At 48.4% G+C, this 19,080-nt stretch overlaps 2 protein-coding genes across 3 annotated transcripts in view; one reads left to right on the top strand and one right to left on the bottom strand.

Moving 5' to 3' along the window:
• Window positions 1–3,368: 3,368 nt before the first annotated feature.
• Window positions 3,369–6,416, bottom strand: HPS6 (HPS6 biogenesis of lysosomal organelles complex 2 subunit 3). The gene has a single exon (XM_028098985.2). The coding sequence runs from the start codon at window positions 6,280–6,282 to the stop codon at window positions 3,874–3,876; it is 2,409 nt and encodes an 802-aa protein (XP_027954786.1). The 5' UTR covers window positions 6,283–6,416; the 3' UTR covers window positions 3,369–3,873.
• Window positions 6,417–8,857: 2,441 nt separating this feature from the next.
• The window catches only part of ARMH3 (armadillo like helical domain containing 3), a 181,497-nt gene continuing 171,274 nt past the window's right edge, over window positions 8,858–19,080 (top strand). For both annotated transcript variants that reach the window (XM_028098685.1, XM_028098688.2), the window contains exon 1: window positions 8,858–8,961. The gene's annotated coding sequence lies outside the window, so the exon portion shown is untranslated. The remainder of the gene's footprint in view (window positions 8,962–19,080) is intronic.

Genomic DNA, 19,080 nt, shown 5'->3' on the forward strand with positions numbered 1-19,080 from the left:
GGAGAACAGGAGAAGGTGTAACTAAATTTATTGGGGGTGAGTAGGGAAGTCTTAGGAGAGGGGGTGACATTTGGAGTGTATGCTGAAGGGCTTAGGCTGGGCAGAGAAGAGAGTGAAAAGCTTGCTAAGCACAAGGCACAGAGTGAGGGGGAAATCTACTGAGTTCAGGGAACCACAAGTAGTTCAAAGTATAATATATTCTTCAGAGGGTGGAAGGAGGAAGTGAGTGGAGAGAAGACTGGAAAGAGAAGCAGGCCCATTCGTGAAGAAAGAGATGTGTTTGGCCTTTACCGTGTGGGTTGAGCTTGATTTGATTTGCTTGTTACAATACTCTGGATAAGCAAGGTTAGATTTGAGGAGACAGGGACACCAACTTGGAACCCACTGTTAATAGTCTCAATGGCAGGTGGCCAGGGCCAGGCCTAGGGGTAGGCCAGTGTATGGGAGGAAAGCTGGAGTAGTTTGGACGCTGACGCAACCTAGCCACCAGGTCCAATTTCCTACAGGTCACATGGAGAGGGAAGGGTGGGGCTCTGGTCTCTGGCTTTTGCAGGCTGGGAAAGACGAGTGTTGCTGTAGTCATGTGGTCCACCATTGGGTGGCATAGAACTTGTGATCAGCGTTCAAACAGCAGATCCCCTGGTGAGGGCAGGGAAGTTTGAGGCTGGGGCTGGGAATATGGGTAAACAGTAGGGAGACGAAAAAGGGAGGATTGAGGCACCTGGTTGGCTCAGTTGTTAAGCCTCTGCCTTCGGCTCGGGTCATGTTCCCAGGGTCCTGGGATCGAGTCCCGCATTGGGCTCCCTGCTCTGCAGGAAGCCTACTTCTCCCTCTCCCACTCCCCCTGCTTGTGTTCCCTCTCTCACTGTGTCTCTCTCTGTCAAATAAATAAATAAAATCTTAAAAAAAAAAAAAAAAACAACTAAAAAAAAAAAAAAAGAAAAAGGGAGGATTGGGCCCCAGGGCCATATAGGCAGATAGAGGAGCCTTAGGCTTTACTTTCTTTCCTTTGCCCAGACTGCATTCTGGTCTTGCCTACCTTTAGCTTCATCTTCAAGCTTCCTAGAGGCTACTGCCAAGTGAACAGCAGAGAGCTCCAAAGGTGAGGGATTCCTGTGGAAATGCTCCTACCCACTGGCCTAGGGTCCTCTCCCTCACCTACCCAGGGACCTCAGGCCCTCCTACCTTCCCCTGTCCAGGGGCCATGGACCTGGGACCTTGTCCTCTGCTCAAAACCTTCAGACCTAGATCTCTCCTCTTTACCCAGACACCCAAGATCAAAGACCTTAGTTCTTAGATCTCCTATTTCCCTAGGTCCCAACATCCTGTCCAGGGACCCTCTCTACCTCTGGCCCTAGAACATTCCCTACCAACCAAAGACCTCAGACTTGGGATCTCCACTCACCTATTCAGAGTCCTTTGACTCAGGAAGACCACACTAGGTCATCTCTCTGATGGCCTCACGCACTCCACCAGAACCCAGTCCCACGATGATATCTGCGTCTCTAAGCTGTTCTCCAAAGTCCTGACACATGGTTGGGGATCACTTGTATCTCCTACATTGGAGGTGGGGCCTAAGCAAGGATAACGGCAAATCAGTGCCCAGTCTGTAAGAGCTGGTGAAAGTTCCCATTTAAGCCCACTTGCTCCCCTAAGAGCTGCCAGGCTGGGTGGTTCCCCACCTGGAGGCCCTACTAGTGGGTGCCCCTAAGGAACTTCCTTGAGCCATACAACTCCAAACAAACACAAAAAAAACAAAAAACCTGGTCCCCTTCTTCTGTCCATGCCCCCAGGGGCCCACTGAGTACAATTTCTTCTTCTCTGAGCACGGACAGCGACCCAAGCCAAATCTTAGGCTGAGAAGAAACAACCATGATTCAGCAGGATTATGAACAGGAAGCAGATTCCTGCCTTTGTCCATTTCCAGCTTCTCTCTGAGGAGGTATGAATGGGATGGGTCCAGCCTCAAAACGTAGCAGAGGAGGAAGAGCCCCTCCCAACCCAGGAAGGGGCCCAGGTGGAGGCTGAGGGATGACCAGGCCCTAGTTCTGGGCCTCTGGAAGGAGCAGTAGCTTAAGGGCCAGTAGCTTGACTCCTGGTGTTGGTAGACAACCTGGCTTGAAGGTTTGGACGAAGGCCATCCAAGTTCTTGGATGAGGCCAAAGTACCATCCCTAGGCTTTAATCAGGCTGAGGAGCCATCTCAGGACTCGGCCACGCAGATGAGCCACCCCAGGACCTCCATGAAGCTGAGGAATAACACCAGCCCTGGACAAGCCTGAGGAGCTGCTGCCCCCCTTTGCTAGAGAGACTGGGGAATTGTCCCTAGTTCCATGTGAGCCTAAGAGCCACTTTAAGCCCAGGATGAGGCTGAGCAGATTCTAAGCTGTAGGTCACAGCTGAGGACAAAGCTGAATAGCAGTCCTTATGTTCGTCCCAAGCCTTGGACAAGGAGGGCTGGGGGCCCAGGTTGATGGTGAGTCACAGCACCCAGGGCCCTACCCTAAACCCAGAACCAGGCTGAGGGGTCACCTGAATAGAAGTGGGCATGGAAGGCCTCTTTAGAGGTAGTCCTGCAACTAAATCCGGGTAACGGACATCCGTGCTGGAGATACTTTTCTCTGCCTAGGGTGGGCCCTCCAAGCAACCCTGCCTCACTGCCTCTCGTTACTAAGCCAACGGGCTCTGCAGGTAGCTCTCCTGTCTGTGGCATCTCTTCCCCGCACCAGGGGCTGCTCCAGGAATCCCGGGGAGACAGGCACAGGCCCAGAGCCCATCACAGTTTCGCCTTGGTTTCAGAAGTCTTGGGGGAAGAAAGCGTGCAGCTCTGCAGACCCCTCTCCTCACAACAGGCGGCAGAACTAGCGTTAAACTGGGGATGAGGGGTGCATTCAAGCCCGAGCGGGGAGCAGCTACTGGATTCAACTGCTCTCTCCATTACCCACAACCCTCTGGGACCCTCCATTGTTCAAAAACACACAACCTGTGTATTTCTGGAATGTTTTCCAACACCAACAACTAATTCTCTATGGACACCAATTGGGTGTCTTACATGTCAATTCAATTCTGACACAAACTACCTGGAGTTAGCACAGAACTCACAGCTTAAGGGCTCAGTCCCACAAGACTGACCCCACTTCAAAGGCCAGTTGCAAGTCACTGTACTTCTGACCAACTGGCTATAAATTGGGAATTCCCATGCTATAAATTAGTCTGACAATTTGCTAGAATGGCTCACAGAATTTGGGGGAACACTTTAATTGCATTTACAAGTTTATTACAAAGGATACAACTCAGGAATAGCCAGATGGAGGAGATACATAGGGAAAGGCATAGGATGAGGAGTGGGGGGGTGGGAGGGGGGGAGGCGGGCGGTGTGTGTGCAGCTCCCATGCCCTCTCTGGGGGGTCTCACCCTCCCAGAACCTTAATGTGCTTACCAAATTTCCTCCTTCAGGAGTTTCTATAGAGTTCACTCTCTAGCCCCACTCCCCTCCCAAGATGTTGGGGATGGGGCTGAAAGTTCCAACCCTCTCCTCACTTGGTTTTTCAGGTGAGCAGTCCCATCCTTAGGGTGGGTGTCCCCACCTTAAGTTACCTTATTACCATAAAGCAGATGTGATCTAAAGAGGCTCCTTATGAATAACAAAAGATACTCCTATCACTCAGGAAATTCCAAGGGTTTTGGGAGCTCTGTGCCAGCACAATAACCTGAGGACAAAGACCAGATATATTTATTGTATCACAATATTTACTATATATATATTTTTTAAATTGCTTCAGAAGAGAGAAAACCATTGCACGCATAGGTCCCACCCTGGTTCTCCGCCAACTCCTAGGCCCCTTCCCTGATGGCTGTGTCCTAGAAATGATTTTCAGCCTGTGTCAGTCACACACAGGCCCTGTCCAGATGGCGCCCAGGCCTCCCAGGCTGGGTGGTCTGATGCCTGGAGGGTAGTCACAGGTCCCCGAGGTGGGGTGGGGGGTGGAGTGCCTGGGTCCCATAGGATGTCCTCATACAGGCTTAGAACCGGGCCCGAGGGCCGTCCTTTAGCTCCAGTCTGCTCCAGCAGGGCTCTGAGCAAGCCCACAGAGAGAGGGGGCTCTGTTCCAGGCTCAGGGAATGGGGTGGGGGGCTCCAACTCATCTGGGAGGTGTGTCCGTAGTAGAAGCAGGAGCTCAGCTGGAGCTAGGTCTGGTGGGCACAGGCGGCAAAGGAGAGGGAGGTAAGCATCAAGCCGACGGTGCCGGGCAAATTCGGCCAACAGCAGTTTGAAGATCTCACTTCGAAGCAGGGGGCTGGAAGGGCCAAGGGCCAGGCCTGCCTCTAGAGCCCGCTCCCACTGCTCCTTTTGGACTAGCTGCCCCACAGCTTGGAGCACAGCTTTGGGCCGCCCACTGCCCAAGAGCAGCTCCAGCTCCAGTGCCTCGGACCTGGTCCCCTCCTCCCCTAGGACTGCCAGGGCTCGACGATACAGGGGCAGCCCCGGGCCCCCTGCGCCCCAGCCGGGGCCCCCCTGCTGCTGTGCCAGCTCCACAAAGGGTGGCAGCCATTGCGGCTCCAGCCGGCAGAGGCACTGGCACAGAAGTTCAAAGAGGGGCAGTATCCCATTGGGGGGTTCCTTTCCAGCTGAAGTGCCTCCTAGTACCTTCTTCCACACATCAGGGGGAGCATGGGACCTCAGCCTGCCATTCCCGTCTGGCTGGAGCTGCAGGGCCCTGAGGATGGCACCCCAGGCTGCTGTAGGAAGGGCCTGGAAAACAGTGTTGAGCTGGGCCAGCTGGTCTCCCATCAATTCGGTCCTCAGCAGGCGTGCCACTTCGTGCTCTGCCAGCTCAGTCCAGCCAGCCTCCTCCTCATCCCCAGCCACCAGGTGGGCTTTGAGCTGATCTAAGCCCCGGTAATCTCGAAGCTCAGCCCTCAGTGTGGTCAACAGTGTAGACGGGGACACATGTCCCTGGAGAATGGAGGCCAGGGCCTGAGGTGCCCGGAACGTGCTGTTGTGTCTCAGTTCCTCTGGGGTGAGCTGGGCACCCCGCAGGCTCCGTCGCTGGTAGTACTCGCAGGCCTCCTCAAACACCAGGTCTTCAGCTGAAGGCACCTCAAGACCCTGTGGGGCTTCCCAGCCTACTCGAAACAGACCCAAGGCTGAAAGCAAACGAAGACCCCCTCGGGTTTCCAGTTCTTCCTTATCCTCCATGCCAGGGGCAGGGGGTGCCAGTAAATGTACTCGGTCTGTACTTAGGACCTTTCTCTCCAGCAGCTGCCCGCTGCCCATATCCAACAGTTCCAAAGTGGAGCCCAGCACACAAGCCAGAGTCCCATGAAATGTCCCCAGTGCTGCAGACCCTGCCAGGCCTACAGGTGCCTCCTGCAGTGTGCCCACAGCCCTTGTACCACCATGGGACTGCACCAGGCTCACAGTGCCCCTGAAGTCAAGCAATAACAGGCCCTGGGGAGTTGGGGCCCAGGTATGTACAGTCAAGGGCTTCATGGGGCACAGCAGCCCAGGAAGACCTCGGAGCAGTGTCCGGAAGTCCCATGTGTCCCCTCGTCCAGGATTCAGGCTCTTACTGTGGGAGAGGCCAAGACATGGGGCAGCCACCATCACCTTGCCCTTGCCTGGGCTCCAGATTAGCAGAATGTGACTCACGCCAGGCCAGGTAGTGGTAGTGGGCACCAGGAAGAGGTCCTTGCGAGAGGCCAGCAGCCCGAAAGAGGGGCAGTGGTGCAGCAGGATGTGTGTGGGGCCCAGGTTGGTGCCGGCCTCCCCGCTGGGCTCCAGGGTTCGGACGCACACGTAGTGGCTGAAAGCAGGAGGCGGCCCCAGCCAGCCCTCAGCACCATCCTGACGCTCCTCGCACCACACAAGCCGGCCTCGGGGCGCCGCCACCGCCACCACGCGGGCTCCACCGCCCGGACACAGCTCGGTGCTCCGCAGCAGCTGCCAGCCAGGCCCCACTCCCGCGCCCCACACCTCGGTTAGGCCACTCTCCCAGACCAGGACCAGCGCCGGTCGCGCCGGCCACGGCAGGAAGAAGGCATCTAGCGGTGGGGGGTGGCCAGCCGGCCAGGCACGCTCCAGCTCCGCGCCGGGGCCACGCACCGCGACCAGCAGCTGCGGGCTCGGCGCCCCCGGGGGTCGCAGGAGCAGCAGGTGGCGGCCGTCTGGGCTGCAGCGGACTCTTACGGCTGGGTCCCCAGCCAGCAACTCCCGCAGCCGGGCCGCGCCGCTAAAGTGGCTGAGGTCCGAAAGCAGGCGCAGAGTCCCTATACGCTTCATAGTTCGCCCGCGTAGGAGCAAGCCCGGGCCTGGCCGCCCCGTGGGGCGAGGCTCGGCACTTGGTCCGGGTTCCCGATGGGCAGACGGAGCTGGGCTAAGACTTCCGGCCCCCGTCGATGAGGTGAGCCTACGCCAGGCCGGAGAGTCGGCTTCGCCCCGCCCCGCCCCGCCCCGCCCCGCCCCGCCCCGCCCGGCTAGCTCAGGGCTCCGCCCCGTTCACGCCCCGCCGGCGCGACCCCCGCCCACCAGGGGAGGAGCCACGGGAGCCTGGCCCGGGAGGAGCCTCCGGAGCACCCAAAGGTCTCAGCGCCTCCTTCCTTGCTAGCACTACTCTCGCTCCTTGAGTCGGGTTGTAGGCCCAACGCCCCAAGGCCCAGGAAGCGCAGAGCCTTACTCAGGAATCTCTCAGGCTGAGCCCTGACCTGAAAGTGTCACACTCCCCCGGCTTTCCTTCCCTCCAAGCCTCTCTCTCAACCCCAACTCCTTCAATTCAGTTAGTCATGAAATTTTTATTGAGCACCTACTAAGTGCCCGGCTGAATAGAGAGGCCTGAACAAAACAGAAAACTTCAACCTTATGAAACTGACTATCTAGTGTAAAAAATAACAGTTAATACTTCTGTGGCATTTACTGTGTAAACCCTCCTAACCCACTCCCCCCCCAACAAGCCCCTCACACAGATATGGAAAATGAAGCACAGAGAGATTAAGTGAATTGGCCAAGATCATACAGCTATTCAGCAGGCAGAGGTAGAGGTGGGATTTCAATCACAAGCAATCTGAATCCAGACTCCTTGCATCATACCACTTTACTATATCAACAATTCATCACCAAAACTAAGAATTTGCTAGGAAACAAAATTAAGACATAGTTTAGAGGACTGAGTGTAATTTCTCTCGCAACACCTGCAAATTGATATGCAGGAGTCCTTCCTACCGGACTGCCTTTTCAAGGGTATTCCTTCTCCCTCCAAATCCAATTCCTCTTCATGAACCCTGCTTCTCCCTCCTTCCCTCAAAAACTTCAGTGAGAATTTGCATCCATTTCTATCTCATCAGCCTCATTCTGTTCTCTTGCTCTCAGCATAGAAACACTTTCCAGTCTGTCCAGTCTTAGAAGTCACTCTTTCATCCTCATCTCTCCACCACCTCTACCACTTTGGCGTCGTCTCCTCTTCCCTTTAATCAAGTTTCTTGCAAAGATCCTCTAGCATTTGCTACCTCCACTTTCTCTCCTGTTTATTCCTCAAACCACTACTTACCTGAGGTAGATCTTCCTGAGATCTTCAAGGATATTTTTATTTCCTTTTCTATCTGAGAAGTTTGACAACCTCCTTTTTTTTTAAAAGATTTTATTTATTCATGAAAGACAGAGAGAGAGAGAGAGAGAGAGAGAGGCAGAGGGAGAAGCAGGCTCTAAAGGAGCAGGGAGCCCGATGCGGGACTCGATCCCAGGACCCTGGGATCATGACCTGAGCCGAAGGCAGACGCTTAACCATCTGAGCCACCCAGGCGCCCCAAATGTTGGTTTTTAAATTCTATTATGGGCCCTTTTTCTTTCTTCCTTTTTAAAAAAAGATTTATTTATTTATTTTAGAGAGAGAGAGTACGAGTGGGAGGGGCAGAGTGAGGAGAGAGAATCCCAAGCACACTCCATGATGATCTCGGAGGCTGATGTGGGGCTCGATGTGGGTTTGATTTCCTTATTTTTATTTATTTATTTATTTATTTATTTGAGAGAGAGAGCCAAACTCAGGGAAGTTACCTGCCCAGTTAACACATGGGGCTTTTCACATAGTAGGCACACAGTACATATCTGTTGAATGGATGTTTCCTATTTTTCATTTACAAAGTTGCAATAAACATCCCGGAACATACACTTTCTTTCTTTCTTTCTTTTTTTTTTTTAAGTAGGCTCACCACCCAGCGTGGAGCCCAATGCGGGTCCTGAACTCAGGACACTGAGCTCAAGACCTGAGCTGAGACCAAGAGTCCCAGCTTAACTCACGGAGCCACCCAGATGCCCCATGGAACATATACATTTTTATTCCTAGAAGTGGAATTGCCCAGTTCAGAGTCTGCTGTATTTAAAAAGTGTATATGTATAATTCTCCTGTATTTTATCTTTTTTATTTTATTTATTTATTTTTTTAAGATTTTATTTATTTATTTGACAGAGAGAGACACAGCACAGCGAGAGAGGGAACACAAGCAGGGAGAGTGGGAGAGGGTGAAGCAGGCCTACCGCAGAGTGGAGAGCCCGATGCGGGGCTCGATCCCAGGACCCTGGGATCATGACCTGAGCTGAAGGCAGACGCTTAACGACTGAGCCACCCAGGCGCCCCAATTCTCCTGTATTTTAAAAAACAATTGCAACTTGCCTCTAGTAGACCCTCAATAGATATTTCTTTTGCTAAAGTCTTTCTCGCGGTGCATTTCGGGAGTTGTAGTCCGTGTGATGCTTGCTGGGAACCGTGGTCCGAGCCAGCTTCAGGAAACGGGCGTGGAAGTACCTATCACGCGGCGGGCTTTAGGACCCGGCGGGGCACCGTGGGACGGGGGAAGGGTCGGGGGAGGTCGGGAGCGCGTCCGTGAGCCCGGAGGAGCGGCGGCGTCGGTGGCGTCGGGAGCGAGCGGGCCCGTGAGCGGCCCGAGTAGTGGAGGAGGAGCCCGGGGCTCGGTAAGCGGCATCCGCGCGGGCCGGTCCCCGAACCTGGCCAACCCCTGCAGCTCCAGCCGGACTAGGCCTTGGCCCCGAGGCGGCTCTAGGGGCGGGGCCTACGCTCGCCTAGGGGACGACGGTGGTGGCGGGGGGAGAGGGAGGGAGGACAGCTGCTGAGGCGGGCTGAGTCTGCGTGCGGCTGGGAGGCAGGGCCCGGGCGGTGGAGCGGAGCGAGAAGCGTTTTGCTTTTGCAGCGGCTAGTCCCTCCGACCTCCGGTGCCTGTCGCGGCCTTCCCACTCCCCGCTGCGCCCTCTTGGCGGCCGAGATGCTGACCTTTGACCCCAGCATGGGGCTGATCCCGACGCCTCAAGCAGCCTCCGGAGCCTCTCCCCCTCAGGCTGTCGCCGCCCTCGGGAGGCCTTCCGCCCAGTCCAGCCTGGCCCTGGGATGAGGGCTTTGGGCAGGACCTCTGAGAAGGGTTAGAGGTAGGCCCGTCTGTTGAGGTCTTAATTTGTCCTTGGAAGGGCCTTCAACCTACCCCTCTTTTCAGTCTCTGACCGATGGGCTTCAGCCCACCCTATGCACAGAATCAGTGAAGCTGCCATGTATTCTTGGGGTTACTTGGAGCGAGCCTGGGAAACGAACCTGTACCCAGGCAGGTGTGGGGAAGAAAGAAGAGGAGAAAAAGCTCGTTCCTTGGGGAAGGAGAGCTAGCAGAGGCCGAGGAGTGCTGCCTCTGGAGACTGGAGAAGTAGGAACTTGGGCCAGACTTGAAAAATGTTTCTGGATCATCAGACCCTCCCCAGTTCTTTCTCTCCAGAAGAAGTTTTGAGCTTAGCGAGAACGATTTCTTTGCTATTGTCAGCTCTCAGTGACTTTGTAAACCAGGGCACTATGGTTTGTGCCCCTGTCCTTAGCACAAGTTAATTGAAATTATTTGGGGTGTTTCTTTGGCTGGCTCTATGTGCACAGTACTTCCTATGTGAAAGCTTTTGGGATAGGAAATCAGTCTAGGGAAAGGTGGATCCTTCTTGTTAGGATTGTAAAGGGGGAATTTCCATTCTTTTCAACATTTGTATAATATAATTTAAAAAAACCCTTAAAAAAACATTTATGGAAGTTGGAATCTCACATAGAGTTAAGTTCAAAAATCCACAAAATTTGGGGAAAACAGCCAAATCACAAACTGATCCAGGATATATGAAGGTGAACTGTTTACTCAACACACATTTATTTTATTTTATTTTTTTAAAGATTTATTTATTTATTTTGAGAGAGTGAGAAAGAGAGTATATGAGAGGGGGGAGGGTTAGAGGGAGAAGCAGGCTCCTCGCTGAGCAGGGAGCCCGATGTGGGACTCGATCCCGGGACTCCAGGATCATGACCTGAGCCGAAGGCAGTCGCTTAACCGACTGAGCCACCCAGGCGCCCCTCAACACACATTTATTGAGTATGTACTATGTAACTGGCACTGGGTTAGAGATAGTATCTTTCCTCAGGGACATCAGAGAAATGTATTCATATGAAAATTGTAGGGGCGCCTGGGTGGCTCAGTCGGTTAAGTGTCTGCCCTTGGCTCAGGTCATGATCCCAGGATCCTGGGATCGAGCCCTGAACCGGCTCCCTGCTCAGCTGGGAAGCCTACTTCTCCCACTCCCCTGCTTGTGTTCCCTCTCTCGCTGTCTCTCCGTCAAATAAATAAAATCTAAAAAAAAAAAAAAATTGTAGTGCTGTGTGTTACATATCCATATAAAGGAATTTATACAGTGTGAAGGGAATACTGCCATGTGTGGGAGACTCAGGGATATTTTTGCAGGGAAGAGAGATTGAGTTGGGTTTTGAAGGATGAGTAGGAGCTTATACAAATAAGGCAAGGCATTCCAGTTGAGCAAAGTATGCACAAAGGGATGGTGAAAGTGTGAAGAGAAAAAATAACGTGATGTTTAAGTGTCAAAAATTTGTCCCAGGGCGCCTGGGTGGCTCAGATGGTTAAGCATCTGCCTTCAGCTCAGGTCATGATCCCAGGGTCCTAGGATTGAGTCCCACATCGGGCTCCCTACTCCTTGGGAGCCTGCTTCTCTCTCTCTCTCTCTCTTTCTCTGTCTCTCATGAATAAATAAATAAAATCTTAAAAAAAAAAATTTGTCCCAAACAGGATGTGTGGTAGGGAAATTGCCAGGAGATAAGACTAAAAAGAGAGTAGGGAGCCATTGGAGTTTTTTATGTTAGGGAGTGACAGAAGTGTGGATTAAAGTCATGAGAAATGAAGTAGTGAGACTAATTAGAGTTGTTGCAGTTGACTGAGAGTCTGAATAAAGTGTGGCAGTGGGAATGAAGAGGAGGGGAATGGATTTTAGAGGTATTTCTGAGAGATGCAACATGACTTAGTGACTAGGGAAAGAGAGAGTAGGCTAAGGTTTGTAATTTGAGAGATTGGGTGAATTTGGAATTTCATTGACCAGGATATGGATTAAAAAAGCAGATTTTTTTAAGGGCTGGGGTGACTATGGAAAGAGTATAAGGGAGATAGTCTGGTATGCTGAGATCCAGTTGCTTGTGAGGTGTGCATATGGAGATGTTAGTAGGCAGCTGGAAGTACAGAGGCCTGGTGAGCTTAATATCTTGGCAATAGCTCTGAGTAAGTGAGGGCAAATATGAAAAAAATATTGGGAAAAATGTTTATTTTGTTTGTTTATGAGGAATAATCAGAGTATGTACTTCTTCCATTTAACAATGAGCTTCTCAAGGCAGGGACCATAACTTTGTAATTTTGGGACCCCTTTTTGTCTTACACTATGGCTATTATAAAGTATGATAAATGTTAGTTATTAAGCCAGTAGGAAATCCATTTACTTTGTAAGGTTGCAGTTGCCTTTTGGGCTTTCTTTAAGAAGATTATGGGAGTCTGTCTTAGAATTTTCATTTTATACTTAGGTGGTATTCATGAGGCTTGTATGGTTCAACAGGAAAGGAAATGAAGCTCTGAGTGACATGCTGCTTGAGGAAGTTCAGGGCTTGAACAGGAGATAGTATTAATTTACAGGAGGCTCCTGCTCATTGAGAAGAGGATCTTAAAATGAATTCTCATTTTGGGAGATGTCAGAAAAATGTGATTTTCAATTAAAGTTGCCTGAAATCCTGTCAATTTGGAGTTGGTTCCTCCTTAATGAAGGTGCAAGTGCATTCCGTCTTGTATAAAATAATTTGAAAGGGAAGCTGAGGTAGTCATGTTTATTTAAGCCTCTTCAGCTGTATTTTTAGTGCAAGTAGGCAGACTCTGTAGATTCTCTTGGGACTGGCTTGAGTTCTCTTCTGTGAAGCTACTTCATCTCTAGTAGATGCAGACAATGGCTGATACCTAGAGTAAGGATTGGGAAATTCCTGGTTTTGCCACTTACGGCTTAGTCTTGGGAAAGTCCCTGAATTACTTCCACTTTCAAGTATAGGCTAAACACCCACTCTGAGATGAGCCCTGTCCGAGGACATGCAAGATGAGGATGCTGCCCCATAGTGGCTCATGTACCTACTGAATCATACTGGTTCTTTCCTAGTAGTTAGAAAGTAGGGATGGTGCTTGTCAGTGTCCTGAGTTGACTGACTTTTCTTGGATAGAGTGGGAATGTTGATATTACGGATATTAGTTTGGAGTTTCCACAGAACTTTAGCTGAATCTGGATTTTGAGTATTTGGTTAGTCAACACCTGATTTTTTGCACTAATGGGATATTCTGATAGGGAGAAGGGCTACCAGAGAGAAAGATTTAGTGGCTCTTTTACTTTGGGCAAAGTGAAATCCTCATTGTAAAATTATGGTAATAGTACCTACTTTATCTGATTGTTGTAAGGATTAAATACAGTATATTTAAAGCACTTAGAACAGTGCCAAGTAGGGGAGGTGCCTGGGTGGCTCAATTGGTTGGCTGACTGCCTTTGGCTCTGGTCATGATCCTGGAGTCCCAGGATCGAGTCCCACGTCAGGCTCCCTGCTCAGTGGGGAATCTGCTTCTCCCTCTGACCCTCCCCCATCTCGTGCTCTCTCTCTCAAATAAATAAAATCTTTTAAAAAAAGAACAGTGCCAAGTATATAGTGAGTATTCAGTAGTGTTATTTATTATATATGACTTTGATTGGGAGTCTGTGGAATGAGTGATGAATTCCATCTCCAGAACTTAAAAAAAGAAAAGTGATAGCATAAGGGGATGGTGGCCTATCCATAAAAGGAATTCAAAGAGGTGGCTTCATGAGTGCAGGCCTCATTCTGTTCTCATTTCGGAGATATGAGAGATGGGGAGTACCTAGCTCTAAAAATCCATGAAAATGGAAAGACGTTATATGCTTGTTTTAGAGCCAGTGTGTGGGGTGGAATTGGGGGAACCTGTGTCGCATGCTATGAGAGAGGCTGTGTCAAGGAATCATGTCAAACAGTAGGATGTGAATCCAGCGAAACTAAATCCTCGGGCCTTCAGAAAGGAAGAGCCATGTTAGGAACTAGTTTGAGAAGTTAAGGGTTAGGGTTTGGAAGTAGAAATACCCTGCCTTCTCTTAAATGCTTATAGTGCTAGTATTTACCTCCAGGGAGTATATATGCCTTGCAGGAGAACTTAGGGAGCAGATATCCTCCCCCTAAGGATTAAAGAGAGACACACACACACACACACACACACACACACCCACCTTCTCTTAACCAATTTTTTTTTTAAAGATTTTATTTATTTCAGAGAGAGAATGAGAGCTAGAAAGCACGAGAGGCAAGAGGGTCAGAGGGAGAAGCAGACTCCCTGCTGAGCAGGAAGCCCAATGTGGGACTCGATCCCGGGACTCCGGATCATGACCTGAGCCGAAAGCAGTTGATTAACCAACTGAGCCACCCAGGCACCCAGCCCTGCCTTCTCTTAAATGCTTATAGTGCTAGTATTTACCTCCAGGGAGTGTGTATGCCTTGCAGAAGAATTTAGGGCGCAGATAACTTCTGCCTAAGGATTAGACACACACACACACCCCCACACCCTTGCTTCTAGAGGAGAGCCAGGGCAGGAGACTATATTTCTGGCTTTATTTCCAACACACACACACACACCCTTGCTTCTAGAGGAGAGCCAGGGCAGGAGACTATATTTCTGGCTTTATAAACATATTGCTTCCTCTTGTGTATTGGGTGAATGGCCAGTGATCAGACAATGGTGATATTTGACTCACCCACAACTTCTGGGCAGATAGGATTTTCATCCTCCTTACCTAGCATTGTGGATTACTATAGTCAGTGTGTCTTGTAGTGATCTTTCACAGATGGGCAAACTGGGGCTAGGATCCTAAGGGAAGGGATGCCATTGGTGAGTTAATATGGGGAGAATGAGCTGGGAGTAGATGAGGGTTGTTCCAGTGTCTTTTCTAGAGGTGACAAGTTTTATTCATCCTCTCAAAATTGTCTTATGTCCAGATGCTCCTTTCAAAGCATTTGATGCGTTTAAGGCTTTAATGAGTACTTCTCAAACTTTAGTGAGCATCAGAATGACTTGGGGCAGGGTTTTGCAGTCTCAGTGCTATTGACATACTGGGCCAGTAATTCTTTGTTGTGGGAACTACCCAGTGCATTGTAGGATGTTTAGCAGCATCCCTGGCCTCTACTTAGTAGATTCTCCTTTCCCAGTTGTGACAGCCAAAAATGTCTCTGTTCATTGATGTTCCCTGGATGGCAAAATTACCACAGTTGAGAACCACTGACCTGGGGTGCTTATTAAAAATCTAGACCCTTAGTGTCAACTATCCTAAAAAAATTTAAAAAAAAAATACAAAAACAAATCTAGACCCCTTAGTCCTTATCTTGAAAAGTCAGTTTCAGTAGTGGGGAAAGGGGGCTTAGGGATCTGTATTTTCAGGGGCACCTCAGGAGATTCTGCAACAATTGATCGCAGCTCTGTGGTGGGAAAGCATAATTTTTCCTAAGCTCAGGGCTGTACAGATTTATACTTGACTTACTCTCTATTTCATCTTTCTGTCTTACTGTATCTTTCCATTCGTTATCAAATTTTGGGGGAGAATTATCCTTAGAACACTGGCTAAGCTCAATTAAAATATTATCAATTAAATCTTGTAGTGGATATCAGTGTGTTTCAGCTGGTTTTTTTTTCTTCAGTTACCATATTGGATATATCTATCAACTTTACTAGACAGATTCCTCTCCAGTGTTTTCTTCTTCTTCTTCTTTTTTTTTATTTTTAAAGATTTTATTTGACAGAGAGAGACACAGCAAGAGAGGGAACACAAGCAGGGAGAGTGGGAGGGGGAGAAGCAGGCCTCCCGCGGAGCAGGGAGCCTGGTGCGGGGCTCGATCCCAGGACCTTGGGATCATGACCTGAGCCGAAGGCAGACGCTTAATGACTGAACCACCCACACGCCCCTCTTCTTTTTTTTTTTTAAAGATTTTATTTATTTATTTCACAGAGAAAGATAGCGAGAGCAGGAACACAAGCAGGGGGAGTGGGAGAGGGAGAAGCAGGCTTCCCGCGGAGCAGGGAGCCCGACGTGGGGCTTGATCCCAGGACGCTGGGATCATGACCTGAGCCGAAGGCAGACACTTAACGACTGAGCCACCCAGGCACCCCTCCAGTGTTTTCTTCTAAGTTTTCTACCATTCCATTCATTTGTATATCACTTTACCATTATCAATATTTATATACATATGCATGTTTCAGACATGCATGTGTATCTTTTACTATTTACGGTGGCACCTCTACCCACTGGCAAACTAGAGTGTTGAAACTCAAGATACCTGGACACCCCAAAGTTTGTTCATCAAGATCAATGGGTATATATTCTTCCTCCTCACTTACCTGGAACCTGGTTGCAGTTTCTCTGCAGAGCCTCAGCTTTGTTTATATGTAGGTTACACAACTTCTGCCCACTGCTCTGCCTTTTGAGAGACAGTGTAGCATAGTGGTTAAGAAGAGGGACTCTAGGGGCCCTTAGGGTGGCTCAGTCGGTTAAGCGTTTGACTTTTTTTTTTTTGAGATTTTATTTATTTAAGACAGAGTGAGAGAGACAGAGCACGAGAGGGGTGAGGGGCAGAGGGAGAAGCAGACTCCCCGCTGAGCAGAGAGCCCGATGCGGGGATCAGTCTTGGGACTCTGGGATCATGACCTGAGCTGAAGGCAGACGCTTAATCGACTGAGCCACACAGGTGCCCCAGCGTTCGACTCTTGATTTCAGCTGAGGTCATGATCTCAGGGTTGTGAGATCGAGCTCCGTGTCTGGCTTAGTGCTGAGTGCGGAGCCTGCGGAGCCTGCTTGGGATTCTCTCTCTTCTCCCTCTGCCCCTTCCCACTCAAGCACGCGCGCTCTCTCTAACAATAAACAAACTAACAAATAAATAATAAACTTCTTCAAAAAAGAGCAGGGACTCTAACGTGTGGCCGTCTGGGTTTGAGTCCCTACTCTCACAATGGTAATTTTTTTTTAAACCACTTTATGCTTTTGTTTTCTTTTTTTTTTATGCTTTAGTTTTCTTATTGTAAAGTTCCTGGATCATAGGTCCGTGAGGATAAAACCAATTAATGTATATGAAATGCTTAGAACAGTGCATGGTGCGTAAGTGCTAAGCAATTGTTAATTCTTTCTTTCTCAAAGATTATTTGAGAGAGAGGGAGAGTGCACTTGTGTGCAAGCGGGGGGCGGGGCAGAGGGCGAGGCATAAGCAGACTCCACGCTCAGCACTGAGCATGAGCACGAGCCCACCTGGGGCTTGATCCCACAACCTGTGATCATGACCTGAGCCTAAATGGAGAGCCACCCAGGTGCCCCTAATTGTTATTTTTGATTGGTGTCCTGAGGGTACAAGTCAGGATCCCTACTAGCCTCTGTTCTAGTATTCTGCATGGGTGCTGTTAATTTTCATATATGCATGAATGCACCGGTTTTTTTTTTTTAGATTGAGGAATAGCTTACATAATGTAAAATGTACAACTTGATGAGTTTTTTTAAACATGTACACATTTGTGTTACCTCCACTCCAATCAAGATAGAGCATGTTTTCAGCATCTAAGAAGGCTTCCTTGTGCTCCTTCTCATTCATATCCCCCAGAGTAACTACTATTCTGACCTCTGTCACCATAGATTAATTTTGCTGTTTTTGAACTTCGTGTAATTGGACTCATTTATTTTTACTTTTTTCTTTCAGAGGTTTTTATTCAACATCTGTGAAATTTATCAATATTGTTTCAATAATTTGTTCTTTTAAATTTCTGGGTTAAAAAAACTCATTCTGGGTAGTACTTTATCACATGAATATGTTATACTCTTCCTACTCTGCCGATGGACATTTGAATTCTCTTTATGTAAGAAAAAAACTCACACAAACATGAAATGCCCACTTCAAAACACTTTACAATGACATTTCAAAAAGGGAATGTTTATACTATAATCTAGGCACTCTGGCATTTCCATTTCTTGAACATGCCAAGTATGTTCAAATCTGGGAGCCTTTGCATTTGCAGTTCCCTGTATTTGAAACACTTTTCCTGAGACTTTCACATGGCTGTTTCCTTTCTGTTATTCTGATCTGCCCACATATCACTTGTCATAGAGGCCTACTTTAATCCCCCAGTCTAATGTAGTCATCAAGGTACTTATCTCTGTCTCAACAGGTTTGTTGTCTTTCCCCCCTCTGGAATGAAAACTCTGTTTTCTTGTCTGTCTTGTTCACTGCTGTATCCCTAGTGCTTAGCACCTGAAAGGTGCTCAGTAAGTATCTGTGGAGTGAATGAATGCCTGACCTGTGCATTATTTCTTTCTAGATGATGGGCACACTTGTTTTTATACATTTTCTGTCTTTCTCCTTTCCTTTTTTCTTTTCTTCTCCTTTTTCTTTTCTTATGTACTGGGTGAAATGTTTTAGGATGTTTACCTCAGCATCTACCTATAGTGTTTTGGTTGAAGCCTCCCTCAACAGTGAAAAGAGGGTGATACTTGCTAACAGTCCATTACCAGTATGAACCTACAGCCGTAGGCGATTAAATTTGGAAGACTACAGAGAGTTATTCCATGGCTTTTTTATTCCCTGGTTTATTGAGATATAATTGATATATTATGGAGATTATAATTGATATATAACATTGGCATATCACTTTAAGGTATACAGTGTGATGATTTGATACATATGAAATGATTACCATGCTAAGGTTAGTTAACACATTCATCATCACCTAATCCATCACCTCACATAAGCATATTCATATTGTTGCAAATGGCAGGATTTCCTTCTTTTTTATGGCGGAATAATATTACATTGTATGTGTGTACCACATTTTTTTTATCCATTCATTCATTGATAGACACCTACGTTGTTGCCAAATCTTGGCTATTGTGAATAATGCTGCAGTGAACATCGGGCTGCAGATATCTCTTCAAGACAGTGATTTCGTTTCCTTTGGATATATACACAGAAGTGGGACTGCTGGATCATATCATAGTTTTATTTTTAATATTTTGAGGAACCTCTACTGTTTTCTGTTGTGGCTATACCAATTTACATTCCCAGCAGTGCACAGAGGTTCCCTTTTCTGCATATCCTTGCCACTGCTTCTTTTTACAGATTGGCAGATTGAAGCCCAGGGAAGGAAAGAAAACTAAAGGTTATAGTATGAGTGTATAAGAATTGGGATTAAAGCCCAAGATGTTTTGTTTTTAGATTTTTTCCAGTTTTATTGAAAAATAATTGACATACATCAGTGTATAAGGTGCATAGCGTGATGGTTTTATTTACATATATTGTGAATTAATTACTTCAGTAAGTTTTTTTTTAAAGATTTTATTTATTTATTTGACAGAGAGAGACACAAGAGGGAACACAAGCAGGGGGGGAGCGGGAGAGGGAGAAGCAGGCTTCCCGCCGAGCAGGGCGCCTGATGTGAGGCTTGATCCCAGGATCCCGGGATCATGACCTGAGCCAAAGGCAGACGCTTAACGACTGAGTCACCCAGGTGCCCCCTCAAGAGGTTTTGTTAACATCCATCATATCATAAAGATACAATACTAAGACTTTTGATAGATTAACTATTAACTCTTCGGAAATTAGAGTGAATTTCTATTAAATTAATTTTCTGATACTAGAGTTGGCATGTATCGTGTTGTGTTCAGAAAGAC

Source organism: Eumetopias jubatus, unplaced genomic scaffold, assembly GCF_037043125.1.
Source record: "Eumetopias jubatus isolate StellerSeaLion01/CBP00866 unplaced genomic scaffold, mEumJub1_p1.0 scaffold_17, whole genome shotgun sequence".
NCBI lineage: Eukaryota > Metazoa > Chordata > Mammalia > Carnivora > Otariidae > Eumetopias > Eumetopias jubatus.